Below are 22,197 nucleotides of genomic sequence, written 5' to 3' on the forward strand. Positions count from 1 at the left end.
TTCTTTTCTCTTTTTCATACTTGCTTAACACTTAGCTCAATGCTTTCCTTTTCAATTCTCCCAACAACCCCAAACTTAGACCTTTATTAATACCACACAATGATTCTCAACTTAACTTAAGGTAAAGATTTTCACAAAAGAGTTGTTTAAGGCTTGAGGTTCCAAAAAAATAGAACACTTCATGCTCTTTTTCATTTGGTTACAAATCATGCATTGGCTAAGAAAAAGGGTAATCAAAAATGGCGTTGATTGTAACACCCGAATATTTTAAAGGGTATTACTGATAGTAGAGACTAAATTAATTTGATATCTCATATAAACAATCAAACTTTATTTCAATTACTTCAAAGTACAATACCAAACTTACAAACTTTAAACAATATAGTCTTCACCATTGAAATTTCAACTTATAAATTTTACACAACATAATCTTCCCAATACAAATTTATTCTTTTTACAAAAATCCCTGAAAGTTTTTCCCCGCATCTCTCTCATCTCTAAGCTTTTTCAACCGCATCTGCAACATTATCTAATCACATATAACATGAGTTATATGATCATAGTACAAACAAATAAGGGTAAGCCAACCATATCATAAAATCATTAAACTTGTAACAAAAATATTAAAATCAGGTATTTCTGCAATTGATAAAATATCATTATTCCGATGTCATTAATTCATCATTATCAAAATCATCATTCTCATTTTCATAAATCTTACAAGTGTACCATGCTTACTCATGAAGCCTTATGGTCAGACCGCTCTCTGCCTGCTTCCTTAAGCCTCACTTACATACTATGTCTTACTTTCTGAAGCCTTATGGTCAGACCCCTCTCTGCCTGCTTCCAAAAATCTCAGGTGTTACTTTGCTCATACCAAACTCTCATGGTATAACTCGAACATACTACTCCCGGTAGTAAACATCATTTCATAAGTAATGATTTCTCATATCCACTCCAACATTTCATAAAAACCAACAATTCATACCCTCTTATCCACCTAACTCAATCATGTTCATTCTTTAATCATGAATTCATAATAACCCGTTTTGGTATCGATAAATTAAACACATTGCCAGATATCATGCTTCATATTATAAACTCATTTTGCCCATAACGAGTATAACTCAACATATTTTCACCGAACAAAGATCATGGATCAACCAAAATACATCAACATATCTTAGGAACTACATATTAATGTCTGGGCTCAATGTAATGATAAATAAAATATATATGAAATTTTTACCATGATAATATTATGCATCTACAATCAACTTGTTTTATTTTATTTTCATCCTAGTAGAGATTTTTCTTTACCCCAATTGGTCACCGGAGAGGACCCAGATGTCTGAACGCATCAAACTCACCTTCGACGCCAGCACATATGACTAGTCACAACTGACTAGACCAGGCCAGGGCTGCTCTATGATCAGGGATGTGCCAACTCAGGTTTTTAAGGTTCCTCTATCCTACCAACAAAGGGAGGCCTTCAATAATTAACAATTTATTTATTTAATTTATCTACCTTGTTTTCTTATGCTCTAAATCTTAAAATGCCTAATTTTACTTCCTCTCACAACAACCTCAAACACTGTATATATATTTAATACCAATATACAAGCTATTACAGAACCCTTATTCCAAACCTTCCAACAAGATTAATTTCAGCCAACAAACTCATTCAATAAAATCATTACAATAAACATCCATAATAGAATTCATACAAGATAATTATAAACAATTAACAATAATAAAACATTACTATAAATGGTCATAGAAGAATACAATATTTGACTATCATAACAATAATCTTAATATAAAAATTCATGGGGAAACAAGAAGTTGAATCTGGCAGAGCCGGTTAGACAACTTCTAATCCATCCATCAATACAATATAATTAAATAACAAGAACAATACATGTCTGGGGAAATAAGAAGTTGAATCTCGCAGAGCCGGTTAGACAACTTCTAATCCTTCCAAAAATGCAATAAAATAAATAAGTAAAGAAATAAATAGTTTGGGGAAACAAGAAATTGAATCTGGCAGAGCCGGTTAGACAACTTCTAATCCTTCCAAAAATGTAATAAAATAAATACGGAAGGAAATAAAAAAATTTGGGGAATCAAGAAATTGAATCTGGCAGAGCCGGTTAGACAATTTCTAATCCTTCCAAAATACAATAAAAATAAATAAGGAAAACAATAAAATGTTTGGGGAAACAAGAAATTGAATCTGGCAGAGCCGGTTAGACAATTTCTAATCCTTCCAAAATAAAAAAATAAACCACTAATAACATACAATTGACATAACATAATCAATATCACATTTTAAAATTTTCACACTTGGATATTAACACACAAAAAAAACATATTCTCATTTAAATTTCAAAATCATACAGAAACAAAATACTCCATATTTAAGATTTAAAATCAGACAAAAGAAAAATATAGCATATTCAAGACTCAAGATAATACAAAAAGAAATACTCAAAGTTAGCTTCCCTTACCTCTATTCCAGACTTAGTTTCCTCTTCTCAAACCGTTCTCCGGAAACTTCCAGAATTTCCCCTCTTTAACTAGAATTTCCTCTAACTCTCTTCTCTCACAATTTCTCTAGAATTTTGGTGTAAATCTTCAGCCTCCCCCCCTTGGCTATTTATAGCCAAAAATTTTACTATTCATTTTTACTATTCATTTTTACTATTCACTTTTACTATTCATTTTTACTATTCAAAAATTATTTTTTTATTCACCATTCTTATCTCTAAATGATTACTTCTACGTGGAGTGTTCTCTTCCATAATTTATTTTAATATTTTTTTTTTAACTATTCACTATTCACTATTTACTATTTACTATTCACTATTCACATTTCTAAAAAAAAAAAAAAAAAAAAAAAATCCTAAATAAGTTATCAAAAATGTGAAGCTCTCCCTCTAAAATTACTATAACTTTATATCCAAAAATTTACATTTTTCTATCCATTAAAATTATTATTACTAATAAAATGTTAAAATTTACTATTATAAATATTTTTTTTTTTCATGGATCTTACATTTTAACATACAAATATTTTCAAGGATCTTACAATCTCCCCAACAACAATTATTTTCGCCCTCGAAAATTATTTATTTAAACAAAGACTATTTAACAAAAAAAAAAATTACTTACAAAAGAGATATGGATATTCCTTTATCATAAATTCTTCCAATTCCCAAGTCATTTCCTGTGTGTCTTCATTCCAAAGTACCTTTACCGTGCGAATATCCTTCCCTCTTAACTTTTTCATTTGAACATCTAGTATACGCACTGGGCCAACTTCCATTGTTAAATTTTCCTTGACCTGAATTTCATCAACTTCTAACACATGCTTTGGATCTGGAATATACTTCCTCAGTTGGGATACATGAAAAACGTTATGCAAATATGTCAATCGAGGTGGTAGTGCTATCTCATAAGCCACTGGCCCAATCTTTTTGAGAATTTGATACGGTCCGAGAAATTTTGGTGTCAGTTTCCTCATCTTGATAGCTCTCCCGACTCCTGTAGTTGGCGTTACTCGTAAGAATACATGATCTCCTTCTTCAAATTCTAACGGTCTTCTTCTTTTGTCGGCATATGACTTTTGTCTACTTTGAGTTGCTTTCATCCGATCTTGGACTAATTTTATTTTTTCTGTGGTTTGTTGTAATAGCTCGGGTCCCACTGTCAGTGCTTCCCCATCTTGAAACCAACACAACGGTGTTCTACATCTTCTTCCATATAAAGCTTCATATGGTGGCATACCAATACTGGAATGATAACTGTTGTTGTAAGTAAATTCTACTAATGGTAGTATCTCATTCCAACTTCCAAGATGATCTAATACACAAGTTCTCAGCAAATCCTCCAAAGATTGAATAGTCCTTTCTGTTTGACCATCAGTCTGAGGGTGATAAGCCGAACTCATCTTCAACTGTGTTCCCAGAGCCTTCTGTAGCGTCTGCCAAAACCTTGAAGTAAACCTTGGATCTCTGTCTGACACAATGCTTGTAGGTATGCCATGCAACCTCACTACTTCCCCGATGTATAACTCCGTCAGCTTTTCTAGTGACATACGTTGATTAATAGGCAAAAAGTGAGCGCTCTTGGTTAGTCTATCAACGATAACCCAGATAGAATCGTGACCTTTTGATGATTTTGGTAAATGTGTTACAAAGTCCATCGAGATACTGTCCCACTTCCATTGAGGAATGTCTAACTGTCGTAACATCCCTCCCGATTTTTGATGCTCCACTTTTGCTTTTTGACACACCAAGCAGGCTGCTACAAACTCGGCCACATCCCTCTTCATTCCATTCCACCAAAATGACTCTTTCAGGTCCTTATACATCTTAGTCATACCTGGATGTATGCTAAGACGACTTTTATGGCCTTCGTCTAAAATTAAATGTTTTAATTCACTCTTTGCAGGGATACACACTCTGTTTTTAAATCGAAGTATGCCATCTTTACTTAGAACGAACTCCTTAGCTTGATCGGTGTCCAACAACCTGATCTTTTGCTGCAACTCTTGATCCATCGACTGCTCAACCTTCACTTGTTCTAAGAAGTCACTAGTGATTACTAAATGACTACACCATATGTGATCTGGGTTTAACTGCAACCCCAAGTTCATATCACGTAACTTTTCTAACAGTTCTAATTCCTTCACCATCATCGTTGTTATCTGAGCTTGTCTCCTACTCAATGCATCTGCCACCACATTGGCTTTTCCTGGGTGATATAAAAGCTCGAAGTCATAGTCCTTCATATATTCCATCCATCTTCTTTGTCGCATGTTCAATTCCTTTTGATCGAACAAATACTTTAGACTCTTATGGTCACTAAAAACTTGGAAACTTGCCCCATAGAGGTAGTGTCTCCATGTCTTTAATGCAAATACTACTGCTGCAAGTTCGATGTCATGCGTTGGGTAGTTCTTCTCATGCGCTTTTAACTGCCTAGATGCATAAGTTACAGGTCTCCTTCCTTGCATTAGAACGCACCCCAATCCTTGATATGATGCATCGCAGTACACCTCAAAAGATTTGCTAGAGTCTGGAATGATTAATACTGGTGCTGACGTTAGTCGTTGCTTCATATTTTCAAAACTGGCTTCGCACTTGTCAGTCCACAGAAATGGTTGATCTTTACGAGTTAACTGAGTTAGAGGACCTACAATCTTGGAAAACCCTTCGACAAAACGTCGGTAATAACTGGCTAATCCTACAAAACTTCGTACTTCAGTTACAGTTTTCGGCCGCTCCCACTTTAGCACAGCTTCCACTTTTGCTGGATCCACTGAGATTCCTTGAGCAGAAATCACATGACCCAAAAATTGTACTTTCTCTATCCAGAATTCACACTTTGATAGTTTCCCATACAGTTGATGTTTTCTTAAAATTTCCAACGCCACCCTCAAGTGTTCTGCATGCTTTTCCTTATTCTCTGAATAGATAAGAATATCGTCGATAAATACTACCACGAACTTATCTAAACATGACCGAAATATTCTGTTCATGTAGTCCATAAAAATCGCTGGGGCATTCGTCACACCAAACGGCATTACCACGTACTCAAAGTGTCCATAACGAGATCTGAAAGCCGTCTTTTGTACATCTTCCGTCTTGACAAGAATCTGATGGTAACCAGATCTGAGATCAATTTTTGAAAACACCTCTGCTCCTCTCAACTGATCTAATAGATCATCGATTCTTGGCAAAGGGTACTTGTTCTTTATTGTAACCTTGTTCAACTGTCGATAATCCACGCACAACCTTGAACTTCCATCCTTCTTCTTCACCAGCAATACAGGAGCTCCCCATGGAGACACACTTGGACGGATAAACTTCTTCTCCAACAGATCTTCGATTTGCTTTTTCAACTCTGCTAGTTCGGCAGGAGCCATTCTGTATGGAGCCATAGAAACCGGGCCAGTTCCGGGCACTAGATCTATTGTGAAATCGATCTCTCGACTAGGTGGTAAACCTGGCACTTCTTTTGGAAAAACATCAACATATTCTTCTACCACAGGTATTCCGATGATTTGTTCTTCAGTATTCTCTCTTTTCTCCTGAGCTAACACCACATAGCAGGTAGCTCCATCTTTGATATCCTTCGCAGCGACTCGAGTTGAGCTTAGTTCTAAATTGTTCAAATTTAGAAACTCTATCTTTTGTTTCCCACAATCAATAAGAACGTGATTGGCAGTCAACCAATCCATTCCTAAAATAATGTCTAGATTTTGAAGGGGTAAGCAGATCAAGTTCACTTTGAACTTGCGTCCTGCAATTTGGATCGGGCATCCGACACAGACTGAACTGGTCGTAACTGGTCCCGATGCTGGTGTAGAAACTACTAATTCACACCCTAGATCAAGCATCGGTAATCCGAGTCTTTCTAGACATGCTAGGGATATAAAGGAGTGTGTGGCTCCAGAGTCAAACAAAACATATACGCATTCTCCTAACAGCATACAGGTGTGTAAGATTAATGTACCTGGCTTAGTAGCCTCTTCTGCAGACATTGCGAATACTCTTCCTGTTGCCCGGGGCTTTACTTCAGCAGAATCTTGTTGTTGTGGTTCTCCCACCTTCTTTTTCTTTGGACAGACATTAGCAAAGTGTCCCGGATCATTGCAGATGAAACATCTCTTCCCTTCAATTCTTTCCCCAGTAAGTTTAGGGCAGTCACGTCTGAAATGTGCCCCTCCACACTCAAAACACTTCACTGTTCCTCGATATGATAATTGTGGTTTTTCATAAGGTTTCTTGTTGAATTTCATTGAAGATTCTCCCTTTGCAAGTCTGGAAACTCTACTTGGATCAAACTCCAACAATTCTATCATTCTGGCTTTCTCTACCAATGCTGGAAACTCTTGTATTTCCAATGGCATAAGTACCTTCTTCAGTTCATGCCTTAGTCCTCCCTCGAATTTTCGACATCTCCATTCTTCTGTGATATTCTGAGTATAAAACCTCGAGAGATAATTAAATTTTACTACGTACTCTTGTACTGATAACCTTCTTTGTTGTAAGGTCAGAAACTCCGCCTCCCTTGCAAATTTTGCACTGTTTGGAAAATATTTTTCCAAGAACCTTATCTTAAAGTTCTCCCAATTCACAGTCTCACCACGAACCGTCATCAACTGTTGCATACTTTCCCACCAATATTCAGCCTCACCCACCAAAAGAAATGATGCATAAGTTAATTTTTGTTCTTCTGAGCAAGTTATTACCCGAAAAATCTTCTCGTTCTGCCTTAGCCAAGAGTCAGCCTCATCAGGAGTAGCCTCCCCATTAAATTTAGTTGGATCATGCCTTAAGAAGTCATTCAAGCTAGAATGATTTTGAGGTACTTGATCAACTTGTTGTTGCTGCATCTTTGTCGAGTTTAAATGATTTCTTCAAAAAGATAACAATACAATTTAGCATATGATATCAATTTCCTCCAAATAGTCATTTTCATCATAACCATTAATAGTTTTACTAAGAATAATAATTTCACTCCCCATAGTCCCAAAATACTTTCGAAAACCATTGCTCTGATACCATAATGTAACACCCGAATATTTTAAAGGGTATTACTGATAGTAGAGACTAAATTAATTTGATATCTCATATAAACAATCAAACTTTATTTCAATTACTTCAAAGTACAATACCAAACTTACAAACTTTAAACAATATAGTCTTCACCATTGAAATTTCAACTTATAAATTTTACACAACATAATCTTCCCAATACAAATTTATTCTTTTTACAAAAATCCCTGAAAGTTTTTCCCCGCATCTCTCTCATCTCTAAGCTTTTTCAACCGCATCTGCAACATTATCTAATCACATATAACATGAGTTATATGATCATAGTACAAACAAATAAGGGTAAGCCAACCATATCATAAAATCATTAAACTTGTAACAAAAATATTAAAATCAGGTATTTCTGCAATTGATAAAATATCATTATTCCGATGTCATTAATTCATCATTATCAAAATCATCTTTCTCATTTTCATAAATCTTACAAGTGTACCATGCTTACTCATGAAGCCTTATGGTCAGACCGCTCTCTGCCTGCTTCCTTAAGCCTCACTTACATACTTGATAACAGTTGAAAAACTGCTATTTTCATGCTTAAAAGTGATACTAAAAGCAACCTTTAGACTTAGAAACTAGCTTGAAATCATGCATTTTGTTTATATTTTCAGAAATAAGAGAGCTGGACAGGTTTATGCTTGATTTGAGTGTTTTTGTGCAGGTTTTGAGGTGAATCTGGTGAAAGAAGTGAAGAATGAGAGAGAGGACATTAGAAAAGACAAGAAAGAGTGCAAAAAGAGAAGTCGAAGGCACCGCTCAGCGGCAAACTACCGCTGAGCGGCACTCAAGAGGTGGCGTTGGAACCGCTGAGGGGCAAATGGCCGCTGAGGGGAAGAAAGAAGACGCGTAACCACCGCTGAGCGGTAAATGGCGCTGAGCGGCACTTTTTGGGCTTGGGTTTTTGTAATCTTTTGTAACTCTAGATTAGTATATAAGGGCTTGCACGTCCTTTAGTTAGAGATCTTTGGCAGAAACGAGGAAACACTCTCTCTTTCACCCCTTTGAAGGAGGATCTTGGATGCTCAGGCTACCTCTTCCACTTTATTGGGTTTATTCTTTCATACTTTCATTGTTATTCATCTAGGTTCACCATGAATATGGTGAACTAAACCTTGTATGTTTGTTGGGGAATCAATGTAATCTCTTGAAGCTCTCATATATGGAATCTGTTGAGTACATCTTTGAATTAAGACATATGCTTTCTTTCATCATTAGTTAGGGTTTTTCCTCTTTGCTCAATGCTTGCATTGTTTAACTCATTCTAATGCATGATTATTGGTTTTGTCGATACGGACACGTACGGGGAAGTCTAGATCCGGGGAATTTCTCCCAATATTATACTGACAATATTCTATTGGTTGCCTTTAAGCTCCTGCACTCATGAACTAATCATTAGGAATGCTAGGAATTGTATGAACTATTTGATTAGGGAGAAGCCATCTAGAATGGTACATTAGAGAGTGGCATTAACAATGATGATTTGAATGTTGAATTCCTAAAATATATGAGAGTGGATGAGATGAAATTGACCCCCAACAACATATTCATTCATATATTCCATTGAAAGTGTTTATCTTTTGTCTTTGCCATTGATCAAAATTCATGCATACATGTTTATTTTCTGTCTTGCATTTTAAACTCAAATATTTCGTTTGTAAGTCTTAGTTAATCAAGAAACCACATAACTAAACTAGGCCGTGAGTCCTTTGGGAAGAACGATACTTGGTCTTACCAAGTTTTATTACTTGAACGATTCGGTCATACTTGCCGATTGTGAAACAAGTTTGTGACATCATATTTTGGTGCTTACAAATTTGTCCATCAAGTTTTTGGCGCCGTTGCCGGGGACTCGTGGTTTAACTGGTTAATTTGTGTGATTATTGATTATCTTTGACTTTTTTTTTTTTTTATTTTATTTTAAATTTCGAATTTTTATTTTATTTTATTTTATTTTTTTTGTTTATATTTTTCAGTTTGTATTTTATTTGATTTTATTTTATTTTTTTTCTGTTTTCTGTTTTTCTGTTTTATTTTCTGTTTTTTATTTTTCGGTTTTTATTTGATTTTATTTTATTTTTTTAGATTAGATTTTATTTTATTTTATTAGATTTTATCTTTTTATCTTTTTAGATTAGATTTTATTTTATTTTATTCTATCTTTTAGGTTAGGTTAGATTTTATTTTATTTGATTAGATTAGATTAGATCTTTTTTTTAGGTTAGATTTTATTTTTATCTTTTAGATTAGATTTTATTTTAGATTAGGTTTTATTTCATTCTATCTTCTAAATCTTCTATCTTCTAAATCTTTTTATCTTTTGAATCTCTATCTTCTCCTATATCTTTTTGCGCTAACAATTGTTTTTAGGGTTTTGTGCCTAATGTCTGCAGAATGCAATTTGGTCAAGAGTTTAACTATAGGGGCACTCAATTCTACCAAAGTAATCTCAACCAATGGTGGGAACCTCACTCAAGCATGGATCAAAGCCAATTTTGGCAAGCTGCTGGACAATTTGAGAACCAACCACAACAACAATGGCAGCAACAACCCTTTCTATCAGGAAGTTTGGATAGGTTGGAGGACACCCTTCAACGATTTTTGAAAAATTCCGACTCTACTCAGAAAAGCATTGAAGAATCATGTAAAAGAATGGAGATGCAACTTCGTCACATTAGTCAGATATTAAATGATGATGTTAATACTGATGTTAACCTTAAGGAGGAAGGGCAAGTCATTATCACTGAAAGTGACAAGATTCTTGATGAGGAAAAATTAGAGGGAGATGAGGAAAGGGTAGAGAGAAAAGAGAAAGAAGAGTTGAGTGAGAAAGATAAAGATGAAGAAAAAGAAAAAGAATTGGTTGAGAGAGAAGAGAGAAAGAAAATTTGTGTGAAGATAAAGAAGTTGAGGAGAAAAAGAGAAAGGAAGAAAAAAATAAAAGAAGAGAAAAAGAGAAAATTTAGGGAGAGAAAAAGGAAGAAAAAGAAGATGAGAGGAAAGAAGAAGAAATCACATGAAAAATCACATCCTCATCTAAAGAAGAATCATAGGAAGGAAAAGAAATTTAAGTGCTTCATGGAAATCTTCAAGAAATTGGAGATTAAAGTTCCTATGATTGAGACACTGCAACAGGTTCCTGGTTTGATCAAATTTCTGAAGAAGTTCAGTAGGAAGAAGAAGAAAAAGAAGAAGGAACTTGAGCTTTACTGGGTCAAGCTAATGACGTTAAAAGAGCGCTTGCTGGGAGGCAACCCAGTGGATTTAAAAACTTTTGATTTGGTTTTGTAACTTTTAAATTGTGGATATTATTCTGTAATTATTTTTTTTGTTGGATCCAGCATCTACTGAAGGATGCTAGGTGGTTAAGCATCTACTGAAGGATGCTAGGTTTGTAACACCTGCTGATGGGTGTTGGTAAGAAAATTTAACACCTACTGATGGGTGTTGGTGGATTTTGGGTCAGGCTCGTGACGTTAAACAAGCGCTACCTGGGAGGCAACCCAGTTGATTGATTGTTTTCTGTCTGTTTATTTTTAGGATTTGCATAAGCATTTTTAACATTGAATTGCAGGGAACCTATGAGGGACATGTAGGGAAGGCACGTAGGTCAAGAAAAGAAGGAGAGGAGCACATCACGAAAGTGCCGCTGAGCGGTATTTTACCGCTGAGCGGTACTCTCGCAGACTGGGCTTTAGTTCCCCTTAGCGGGACCCGAGCCCATTAGGGTATTTTTATACCCCAAGCTGCGTTTTAGGGTTTATTTCCAGACTTCTCTCTGCACAAACACTTCCACACACCTTCTCCTAGGTTTTCCACATCTTTTCACTCTTCCCTCTTAAGAAAATCTCTCTTCTATTCACTTTTTCACTAGTGTGCCATCAAAGTTTGGGGTTGGAAGAGAGCATTCTAGTTTGAAGGCATTCTCATTGCATCTAGTATCTCCACCCAAGTAAGTAAAATGCATTTTGTTCATTCTAGGGTTCTTGAATTTGAATGTGATTGTCAAAGCATGAATATTTAGGGGTTTTGATTTCTATGCATGATTTGATGATATATTTGATGTTTGAACCGATTAAACTGCATGATTATGAACTGGAAAACTGAAAATTGCATTTGGGTGGAGTTAGGGAAGCTTTAAAACTGATTTTTCAAAAATCTGCAGAGTTACCGCTGAGGGGTAAATTACCGCTGAGCGGCACTCTGCCAGATTTGGTTTTTTCTGATTTTTGCGTGTTGGAATGTGGCGCTGGTGGCGCTGAGGGGAAATTCTGGCCCTCAGCGGTGGTTTAGCTTCGACAGGAGTTATGTTCTATGTTTTCCTAATGATTAACATCATGTTCTGTGGTTTTGCTTGTGTTTTGAATGTAGGAATGGCATCCTCATCAGGAAAAAGATTGAAAACCATGGCAACCAAGAGAAAGGAAAAGGAACCAGAGCAACCCCACTCTAGCAGGTTCCTCTCTAGGAAACATGAGAAGCACTTTAGGGTGGTTCAGGACAGGAGACTTCTGATGGAGAGAAAGGTTGGAATGATACCTAACTTTGCTCCCCAATTTGGAGAGCAAGTGTTAGGGAATGACTGGGGAAAGTTAGCCACCTATCCTGCACCTGCCAACATAGCTGTGGTGAAGGAATTCTACACCAATGCAAAGAAGATTGGTGATTATCCAGCTGAGAATTATTTGGGCTATGTCAGAGGCCATGCTATCAGGTATGATCCTGATTCTATCAACAATTTCCTGGATACTGTGTGGGCTGGTGAGCAATGCCAGTTTGCTCTTAGCATGGAGGAAGGTGCTGACTTTGAGGATGTTGAAAGAGTATTGTGCATACCTGGAGGACACTTTCAAAGGAATAGATCTGGCTCAGTGGTTAATATTAGGAGGACAGATTTGACTCCTCTTGCAAAGTATTGGATGGCATTTTCTCATGCCAACATTCAGCCATGTTCACATGTGTCAGATATTACTCTTAGCAGGGCACTCTTCATCTACTGTGCTATCAGAAACTTGAATGTTAATATTGGGCAGGTGATAGCTGATGAGATTAGTGTGTGTGCTAACACCTCAAACAACAAAGCACCACTGGGACATCCTTCTTTGATCACTCACCTTTGCAAGCTAGCTGGGGTGGACACTTCTGTTCCACCATTTGAGAGGCCAAGAAAAGCTATAGATGAGGCCTATTACAGACAGTACTGTGGAGGTGAGGAGGCAGCCCAGCCAGTGCCACCACGTCAGGCTCGTAGAGAGAGAAGGCCAGCACAGAGCAGGACTTCTGCTGATACTCATGAGGCAGAACCATTCCAGATGAGGGACATGTATATGTCTCTTATAGGTGCTCAGTTGCAGTCCATCCACAGAGGGCAGGTGGCCACGGCTGAGATGATAGTGGGGATGTATGATACCCCTCCAGCACACAGGTGGACTATGGATGAATTCCATAATGTGGTAGCTTGGCCAGAAGAACCAGTATATGGAGGAGCTGGAGCAGCTGAAGCTTCAGCCAGAGATATGGAGGAAGATGAAGCAGAGGAGGAGGATGCATTTGATGAAGATGATGATGAAGAGGAAGAGGAAGATACAGAGAGCTCGGACTGATGAGGAGCTGAGATAGCATTTACTGATGAATGCTATCATATGATTATGCTTTTATGGTTTAAGTTTTCTGAACTTATTTGTTTTTGTTTTTAGATTAGGGTTTGATGTACTCTATTGAACACCTGGTTTGTTATGATGGTTTGCTATTAACTGTGATTGTGTGATAAGTAATGCTTGATGATGCTTATTGATTGATTGATGTTGAGATGATGTGCACATTAAAATGCTTATACAGGTGATTCACAAGCTTTGTGAACAAATGCATAATATCATGATTGTGATTGTGAAATTAAGCAGGATGTGCATGTCAAATGTGAATGAGCTTATATGTGAGGTTTTGAGCTCCAGAGTTGTTATTGTTGAATGTTATTACTTTGAAAGCATGAATGACTTTGCCCAGGTTTTCTAGGATTGAATCAATTGCTTGTTTTGCATCATATGATCAAAGGCCGTGTTGTTGAAACCCTTTTTATTGGCCAAATTCATAAAGTTAGCCTTCCAAAAGAGAACACGTTGTGTTCTATCCTTTGAACCCTTAGCCTTAAATATACACTGAACACCCTTGATTGAAAATCTTTACCTTGAGTTAAGTAGAAGATCTTGTGTGGTATTGTTAAATGTTCAAGTTTGGGGTTATTGGGGAAACATGAAAAAGGAAAAAGCATTGAGCTAACAGCTAAAAAGTAAGAATATGCAAAGAAAAGAAAAGAAAAAGAAGCAAAGCTCAATGCAAATGCAAAAGCAAAGGCAAAAGAAAGTTGGGAATGAATAAGAAGATTGTGTTGTTATGATTCTCTTAACTCAAGGATTTTGTGATCCAGAAAAACCAATTTTCTTGTTAGCCCAGCCACATTATAAGCCATTGAAAAGTCCTTGTGATGATGCATGCTTGTGAATGTATTTGATTGTGGTTAAATGAAAGGCAAAGTTGATTCATGTGACATTGTGATAGTGGAGTGAATGAGTGAAACACTTTACCTCTTATACACTTGTGTGTTGAGTGAAACACTTTACCTAGTGAGGAAATAGTCCATAAGCACATGAACATCCATGCTTAATTGATTGATCATTCATGAAAAATAGCATTTGTTGGAACTTAAATGACTTTGTGAACACTAAAGCATGTGCACATCTTGAATTAACTCTTGGTCATAAGTTTGAGTGAAGTTATTACTTATCTTGAAAAGAGGATTTTGAGTGAGTGAACCATCATATGAATTGGTTGGAGATGGAGTTACATTTTGTTTGCTTGAGGACAAGCAAAGTTCTAAGTTTGGGGTTGTGATAACAGTTGAAAAACTGCTATTTTCATGCTTAAAAGTGATACTAAAAGCAACCTTTAGACTTAGAAACTAGCTTGAAATCATGCATTTTGTTTATATTTTCAGAAATAAGAGAGCTGGACAGGTTTATGCTTGATTTGAGTGTTTTTGTGCAGGTTTTGAGGTGAATCTGGTGAAAGAAGTGAAGAATGAGAGAGAGGACATTAGAAAAGACAAGAAAGAGTGCAAAAAGAGAAGTCGAAGGCACCGCTCAGCGGCAAACTACCGCTGAGCGGCACTCAAGAGGTGGCGTTGGAACCGCTGAGGGGCAAATGGCCGCTGAGGGGAAGAAAGAAGACGCGTAACCACCGCTGAGCGGTAAATGGCGCTGAGCGGCACTTTTTGGGCTTGGGTTTTTGTAATCTTTTGTAACTCTAGATTAGTATATAAGGGCTTGCACGTCCTTTAGTTAGAGATCTTTGGCAGAAACGAGGAAACACTCTCTCTTTCACCCCTTTGAAGGAGGATCTTGGATGCTCAGGCTACCTCTTCCACTTTATTGGGTTTATTCTTTCATACTTTCATTGTTATTCATCTAGGTTCACCATGAATATGGTGAACTAAACCTTGTATGTTTGTTGGGGAATCAATGTAATCTCTTGAAGCTCTCATATATGGAATCTGTTGAGTACATCTTTGAATTAAGACATATGCTTTCTTTCATCATTAGTTAGGGTTTTTCCTCTTTGCTCAATGCTTGCATTGTTTAACTCATTCTAATGCATGATTATTGGTTTTGTCGATACGGACACGTACGGGGAAGTCTAGATCCGGGGAATTTCTCCCAATATTATACTGACAATATTCTATTGGTTGCCTTTAAGCTCCTGCACTCATGAACTAATCATTAGGAATGCTAGGAATTGTATGAACTATTTGATTAGGGAGAAGCCATCTAGAATGGTACATTAGAGAGTGGCATTAACAATGATGATTTGAATGTTGAATTCCTAAAATATATGAGAGTGGATGAGATGAAATTGACCCCCAACAACATATTCATTCATATATTCCATTGAAAGTGTTTATCTTTTGTCTTTGCCATTGATCAAAATTCATGCATACATGTTTATTTTCTGTCTTGCATTTTAAACTCAAATATTTCGTTTGTAAGTCTTAGTTAATCAAGAAACCACATAACTAAACTAGGCCGTGAGTCCTTTGGGAAGAACGATACTTGGTCTTACCAAGTTTTATTACTTGAACGATTCGGTCATACTTGCCGATTGTGAAACAAGTTTGTGACATCATATTTTGGTGCTTACAAATTTGTCCATCAATACTATGTCTTACTTTCTGAAGCCTTATGGTCAGACCCCTCTCTGCCTGCTTCCAAAAATCTCAGGTGTTACTTTGCTCATACCAAACTCTCATGGTATAACTCGAACATACTACTCCCGGTAGTAAACATCATTTCATAAGTAATGATTTCTCATATCCACTCCAACATTTCATAAAAACCAACAATTCATACCCTCTTATCCACCTAACTCAATCATGTTCATTCTTTAATCATGAATTCATAATAACCCGTTTTGGTATCGATAAATTAAACACATTGCCAGATATCATGCTTCATATTATAAACTCATTTTGCCCATAACGAGTATAACTCAACATATTTTCACCGAACAAAGATCATGGATCAACCAAAATATATCAACATATCTTAGGAACTACATATTAATGTCTGGGCTCAATGTAATGATAAATAAAATATATATGAAATTTTTACCATGATAATATTATGCATCTACAATCAACTTGTTTTATTTTATTTTCATCCTAGTAGAGATTTTTCTTTACCCCAATTGGTCACCGGAGAGGACCCAGATGTCTGAACGCATCAAACTCACCTTCGACGCCAGCACATATGACTAGTCACAACTGACTGGACCAGGCCAGGGCTGCTCTATGATCAGGGATGTGCCAACTCAGGTTTTTAAGGTTCCTCTATCCTACCAACAAAGGGAGGCCTTCAATAATTAACAATTTATTTATTTAATTTATCTACCTTGTTTTCTTATGCTCTAAATCTTAAAATGCCTAATTTTACTTCCTCTCACAACAACCTCAAACACTGTATATATATTTAATACCAATATACAAGCTATTACAGAACCCTTATTCCAAACCTTCCAACAAGATTAATTTCAGCCAACAAACTCATTCAATAAAATCATTACAATAAACATCCATAATAGAATTCATACAAGATAATTATAAACAATTAACAATAATAAAACATTACTATAAATGGTCATAGAAGAATACAATATTTGACTATCATAACAATAATCTTAATATAAAAATTCATGGGGAAACAAGAAGTTGAATCTGGCAGAGCCGGTTAGACAACTTCTAATCCATCCATCAATACAATATAATTAAATAACAAGAACAATACATGTCTGGGGAAATAAGAAGTTGAATCTGGCAGAGCCGGTTAGACAACTTCTAATCCTTCCAAAAATGCAATAAAATAAATAAGTAAAGAAATAAATAGTTTGGGGAAACAAGAAGTTGAATCTGGCAGAGCCGGTTAGACAACTTCTAATCCTTCCAAAAATGTAATAAAATAAATACGGAAGGAAATAAAAAAATTTGGGGAATCAAGAAATTGAATCTGGCAGAGCCGGTTAGACAATTTCTAATCCTTCCAAAATACAATAAAAATAAATAAGGAAAACAATAAAATGTTTGGGGAAACAAGAAATTGAATCTGGCAGAGCCGGTTAGACAATTTCTAATCCTTCCAAAATAAAAAAATAAACCACTAATAACATACAATTGACATAACATAATCAATATCACATTTTAAAATTTTCACACTTGGATATTAACACACAAAAAAAACATATTCTCATTTAAATTTCAAAATCATACAGAAACAAAATACTCCATATTTAAGATTTAAAATCAGACAAAAGAAAAATATAGCATATTCAAGACTCAAGATAATACAAAAAGAAATACTCAAAGTTAGCTTCCCTTACCTCTATTCCAGACTTAGTTTCCTCTTCTCAAACCGTTCTCCGGAAACTTCCAGAATTTCCCCTCTTTAACTAGAATTTCCTCTAACTCTCTTCTCTCACAATTTCTCTAGAATTTTGGTGTAAATCTTCAGCCTCCCCCCCTTGGCTATTTATAGCCAAAAATTTTACTATTCATTTTTACTATTCACTTTTACTATTCATTTTTACTATTCAAAAATTATTTTTTTATTCACCATTCTTATCTCTAAATGATTACTTCTACGTGGAGTGTTCTCTTCCATAATTTATTTTAATATTTTTTTTTTAACTATTCACTATTCACTATTCACTATTTACTATTTACTATTTACTATTCACTATTCACATTTCTAAAAAAAAAAAAAAATCCTAAATAAGTTATCAAAAATGTGAAGCTCTCCCTCTAAAATTACTATAACTTTATATCCAAAAATTTACATTTTTCTATCCATTAAAATTATTATTACTAATAAAATGTTAAAATTTACTATTATAAATATTTTTTTTTTTTCATGGATCTTACATTTTAACATACAAATATTTTCAAGGATCTTACATTGATCATGTGACACAAGTAAGCAAGTAGTTCAATCATAGAAATCTGGGCAAAATCATTCATGCTTTCAAAAGAATAGCAATCATTCAAACAAATACTCTAGAGTTCAAAACCTCACACAAGTTAATTCATGTTCCGCATACATCAAATACACATCCTGCTTAGCATCATAACCACAATCATAACATCATGCATATGTTCACAAGTTTGTGAATAATCACCTGTATATCAAGCATCATGTGCAACATCTCAACATCAATCAATCTCAAAGCATGATCAACCAATACTCATCACACATAAATCAATATCAAACCACCACATCAGATATAGGTTTCAAATTGCGTACATCACAACCTATTCTAAAAATAGAAGCAAATAAGTTCAATAATACAAAACAAAAGATAAGAAAAATCTTGCTCTAGTGCTGATAGCATCCATGAGTAGATGTTATCTCAGATCCTCACCAACTCATGTTATCATCAGAGTCTTCCTCCTCTCCTTCTTCAGCATCTTCAAAATCATCATCCTCATCATCTTCCTCCATAGCTGGAGCTTCAGCTGCTTCAGCTGCTCCAGCTCTACTGGCTTGTGCCTGGTCCTCTGGCCATGTTATCTTGGACAATGAGGAAGTGTTGTTCATATCTTACGGGAAAGGAACTTATTAGAATAAGGATGTTCTGGTTCCTTCCTCTTGGCTCCCACAGTCTTGATTCTTTTACCTTATAAGGAGATCATCCCTGCATCAAACACAATTCACAAAACCACAAGAAATATTGTTAAGCATTAGTATACCACAAGCAACTTCCTTGCACTCTTCCTATCATCGTTGAGGGCTCCTGTTCTGCCCTCAGTGTCACCTGTGCAAAGAAACAACAAGAAAGCACACAAATCATGCTTCTGCAGAAATTGCGCTCAACAGTAACTGGCGTTGAGCGGCGATCAATATTTTTCTGCATAATGATCCTAGCTCGCCTCTAATCTCCATGCACGTGCATTTTTCCTAGTTCCAGACCTTAAGCAAGCAATTTAATCGGTCCAATTTCAATCAATCATGCAAAAACATCAAAATCCTTCAAGAATCATGCTTAGACAACCATATTCATTCAAAATCATGCTTTCAAAACCCTAGAATGTAAAATGGATGTACTTACTTGGGTGGAGATGCTTAATGAGTGAAGAATGCTCTATGAATGTGAGGAAATAAACCCCTAAAAGCAATGCTCTCACAAAACCCCAAACTTGAATGGAGAATTGGTGTAAAAATGGGTGGAGAAAGGGTTTTTTTGAAAAGGGATGAAGGGAAAAGTGGATAGAATCCTTTGGATAGTGCTTGAGAGTGCTTGGGAAGAATGGAAGCTGAAAGTGGTGGCTTAGACACACCATAGGGTCAGAAAAATGCCTAATGGGCCAACCCCCGCTGAGCCCAACTTTTTAAAGACCCAAAGAGAAAATCTGCAACGTTCGCGCTCAGCGATAGTTGGCGCTGAGCGGCAGACGCGATACCTAATCTCCTTCTTCCTAGCTTGCCCTAAGCGTCCATCACCAATGCCTCTCAACTTCAACTCTCAATTTTTCAAATCTCATATATTTTCCACTCACTCCATATACTCTCACTTAATCAATGCACGTAGTCTCTCACACCACTCAAACATTCAACAATGAATCCCTATAATGCAACTAGAACAAAACCAAAACAAACAAACAAACAAAGACAAATTCGATCAACTGGGTTGCCTGCCAGGTAGCGCTTGTTTAACGTCACGAGCCTGACCCAAAATCTTCCAACACCCATCAGTAAGTGTCTGATAGCATAGTATCCTTCAGTAGATACTCAATCACCTAGCATCCATCAGTAGATGTTGTGTTGTAACAAACTCATTACCAAAACAAAAATAACAAAAGTTCACAATTATATCACCAAATAACAAAAATTAAAGTTTTTAAACCACTAGGTTGCCTCCCAGCAAGCGCTCTTTTAACGTCATTAGCTTGACCCAATAAAGCTCAAGTTCAATCTTCAATGTTTTTTTCTCCTTTCTAGATATTCTTTTTTTTTCTTCTTTTTGCTGAATTTCTTTAGGAATTTGATAAAACCAGGAACCTGTTTCAATGTCTCAATCATAGGAACTTTAATCTCCAATTTCTTGAAGATTTCCATAAAGCGCTGAAATTCCTTCTCCTTCCTATGATACTTCTTTGGATGAGGAAGGGGTTTTTCATATGATTCTTTCTTTTTTCCTCTCGTCCTCTTTTTCTTTTCTCTCACTTTCTTTTTCCCTTCTCTTTTTCCACTCACTTTCTTCATCTTCACACAAATTTTTTTCTCTTTTCTCTCTCAACCACTTCTCTTTCTTTCTCTACATCTTTATCTTTTTCACTCAACTCTTCTTTTTCTTTTCTCTCTATCTTTTTCTCATCTAAAACCTTGCCACTTTCAGTGATAACATCTTGACATTCCTCCCTAGGGTTAACTTCTATGTTACTACCAAGATCATTCAGCTTCTGAAGTATGTGACCAAGTTGCATCTCTATCCTTCTGAATGTTGCTTGAGTGCTTTTATGATGAGGATCAGACACCTGCATTAACTATTGAAGTGTGTCATCCATCTTAGTCATTCTTTCTGAGAGAGAGGGTTGTTGCTGCCATTGTTGTCGTTGCAGCCTATCAAATTGTTCGGCACCTTGCCCAAATTGACTTTGATCCATGCTTGAGTGAGATTCCCTCCAGTGGTTGAGATTACCTTGGTACAATTAAGTTCCCATATAGTTAAATTCTTGTCCAAATTGCATCCTGCAAGTATTAGGCACAAAACCCTAGAAAACATTTGTTAGCACAAAAAGATAAAAAAAATAAAAAGATAAAAAGATAAAAAGATAATAAGATAAAATAAAAAGATAAAAAACCAAGTCAAAGCTAATCAATAATCACACAAATAGAATAGTTACACCTCGAGTCCCAAACAACGACGCCAAAAACTTGTTAAACAAATTTTTGATCCCCGATAACGGCGCCAAAAACTTGTTAACACTTCGACAAGTGTACCGAATCGTATCAAGTAATAATAAATGGTAAGACCAAGTATCGTTTCCCAAGGGACTCACGGCCTAGAAAGTTATGTGATTTTTTGATTAAATTAGACTTGTAAACAAAATCATTGTGGTTGAATTGCGAAAAATAAACATGAATGCAAGTTTTGATCAATTGGATTGAAAGATGCAAAAGTGATTGATGTAAAATATGGAATGATGATGTTGTTAGGGTTTCCGACTTATCCTATCCACACTCATGTATTCATGAATTCATCTTTCTTTATTAATGTTAATTCCACTTTATAATTTACCTTAAACCCGATGTCTCGGTGAAGAAAGCCTACTCCTAATCACTAGTTTACAATGTCTTGTCTCCCTAGCAATTATTCATGCATTACATTCACATAGAAGCTTAAAGGCAACCGATCCTCTTATTCCTATGTCTAGGTAATATTGCTTCCGGGAGAATTTCTCCTGTTCTAGATTTCCCCGTATATGTCCATATCGACAAAATCAAAGATCATGCAATTGAATGAGTTAAACAAAGCATGCATAGAGTATAGAGGAAAAACCCTAACAATTAATAAAGTAAAGCATATATAATCAAGAATTAATTCAATACATGAGAGTTTCAAAGGATTACATTGTTTCCCTAACAACAATGGAGGTTTAGTTCACCATAGACATGGTGAAACTAGATGAAAATAATGAAAAGAATGAAAGATAGAACCCTAAAAGTTGAAGATCGGAGCTTCTGCATCCAAAATCCGCCTCCAAGGGGTGAAAGGAGTGTAATTTCGTCTCTTTCTGTCCAAAGATATCAACCCTATGTCGACTAAACCCTTATATAGTTTACTAAAAATACAGAAAATTGGCCTAGGCCCAAGTTAACAGCTCTCAGCGCCCAAACAACGCTCAGCGGTAAGTGCGACACTTAGAATTAGCCCTCAGCGGCGGCGGTCAGGCGTGAAACAGTGGGTTTCAGCTCTAAACTGGCGCTCAACGCAACTTTTTCTGTACTCTGGTTGACTGTTGACTTTTTTGCATTTTGTT

The 22,197-nt window shown here is 36.0% G+C and overlaps 1 protein-coding gene across 1 annotated transcript; it reads right to left on the reverse strand.

Annotated features, from left to right (window-relative positions):
* Window positions 1–322: 322 nt before the first annotated feature.
* Window positions 323–7,070, reverse strand: LOC148203865 (uncharacterized). The gene is made up of 2 exons (XM_088106335.1): window positions 6,523–7,070; window positions 323–529 (listed from the first exon to the last, which is right to left on the reverse strand). Exons 1-2 carry the CDS (start codon window positions 6,917–6,919, stop codon window positions 498–500), a joined length of 429 nt encoding a protein of 142 aa, XP_087962461.1. The 5' UTR covers window positions 6,920–7,070; the 3' UTR covers window positions 323–497.
* Between the last annotated feature and the right edge of the window lie 15,127 nt (window positions 7,071–22,197).

The sequence above is a fragment of the Vigna umbellata genome, chromosome 2, assembly GCF_029865625.1.
Source record: "Vigna umbellata cultivar VRB3 chromosome 2, Vumbellata_1.0, whole genome shotgun sequence".
In the NCBI taxonomy this organism is placed as follows: Eukaryota; Viridiplantae; Streptophyta; class Magnoliopsida; order Fabales; family Fabaceae; genus Vigna; species Vigna umbellata.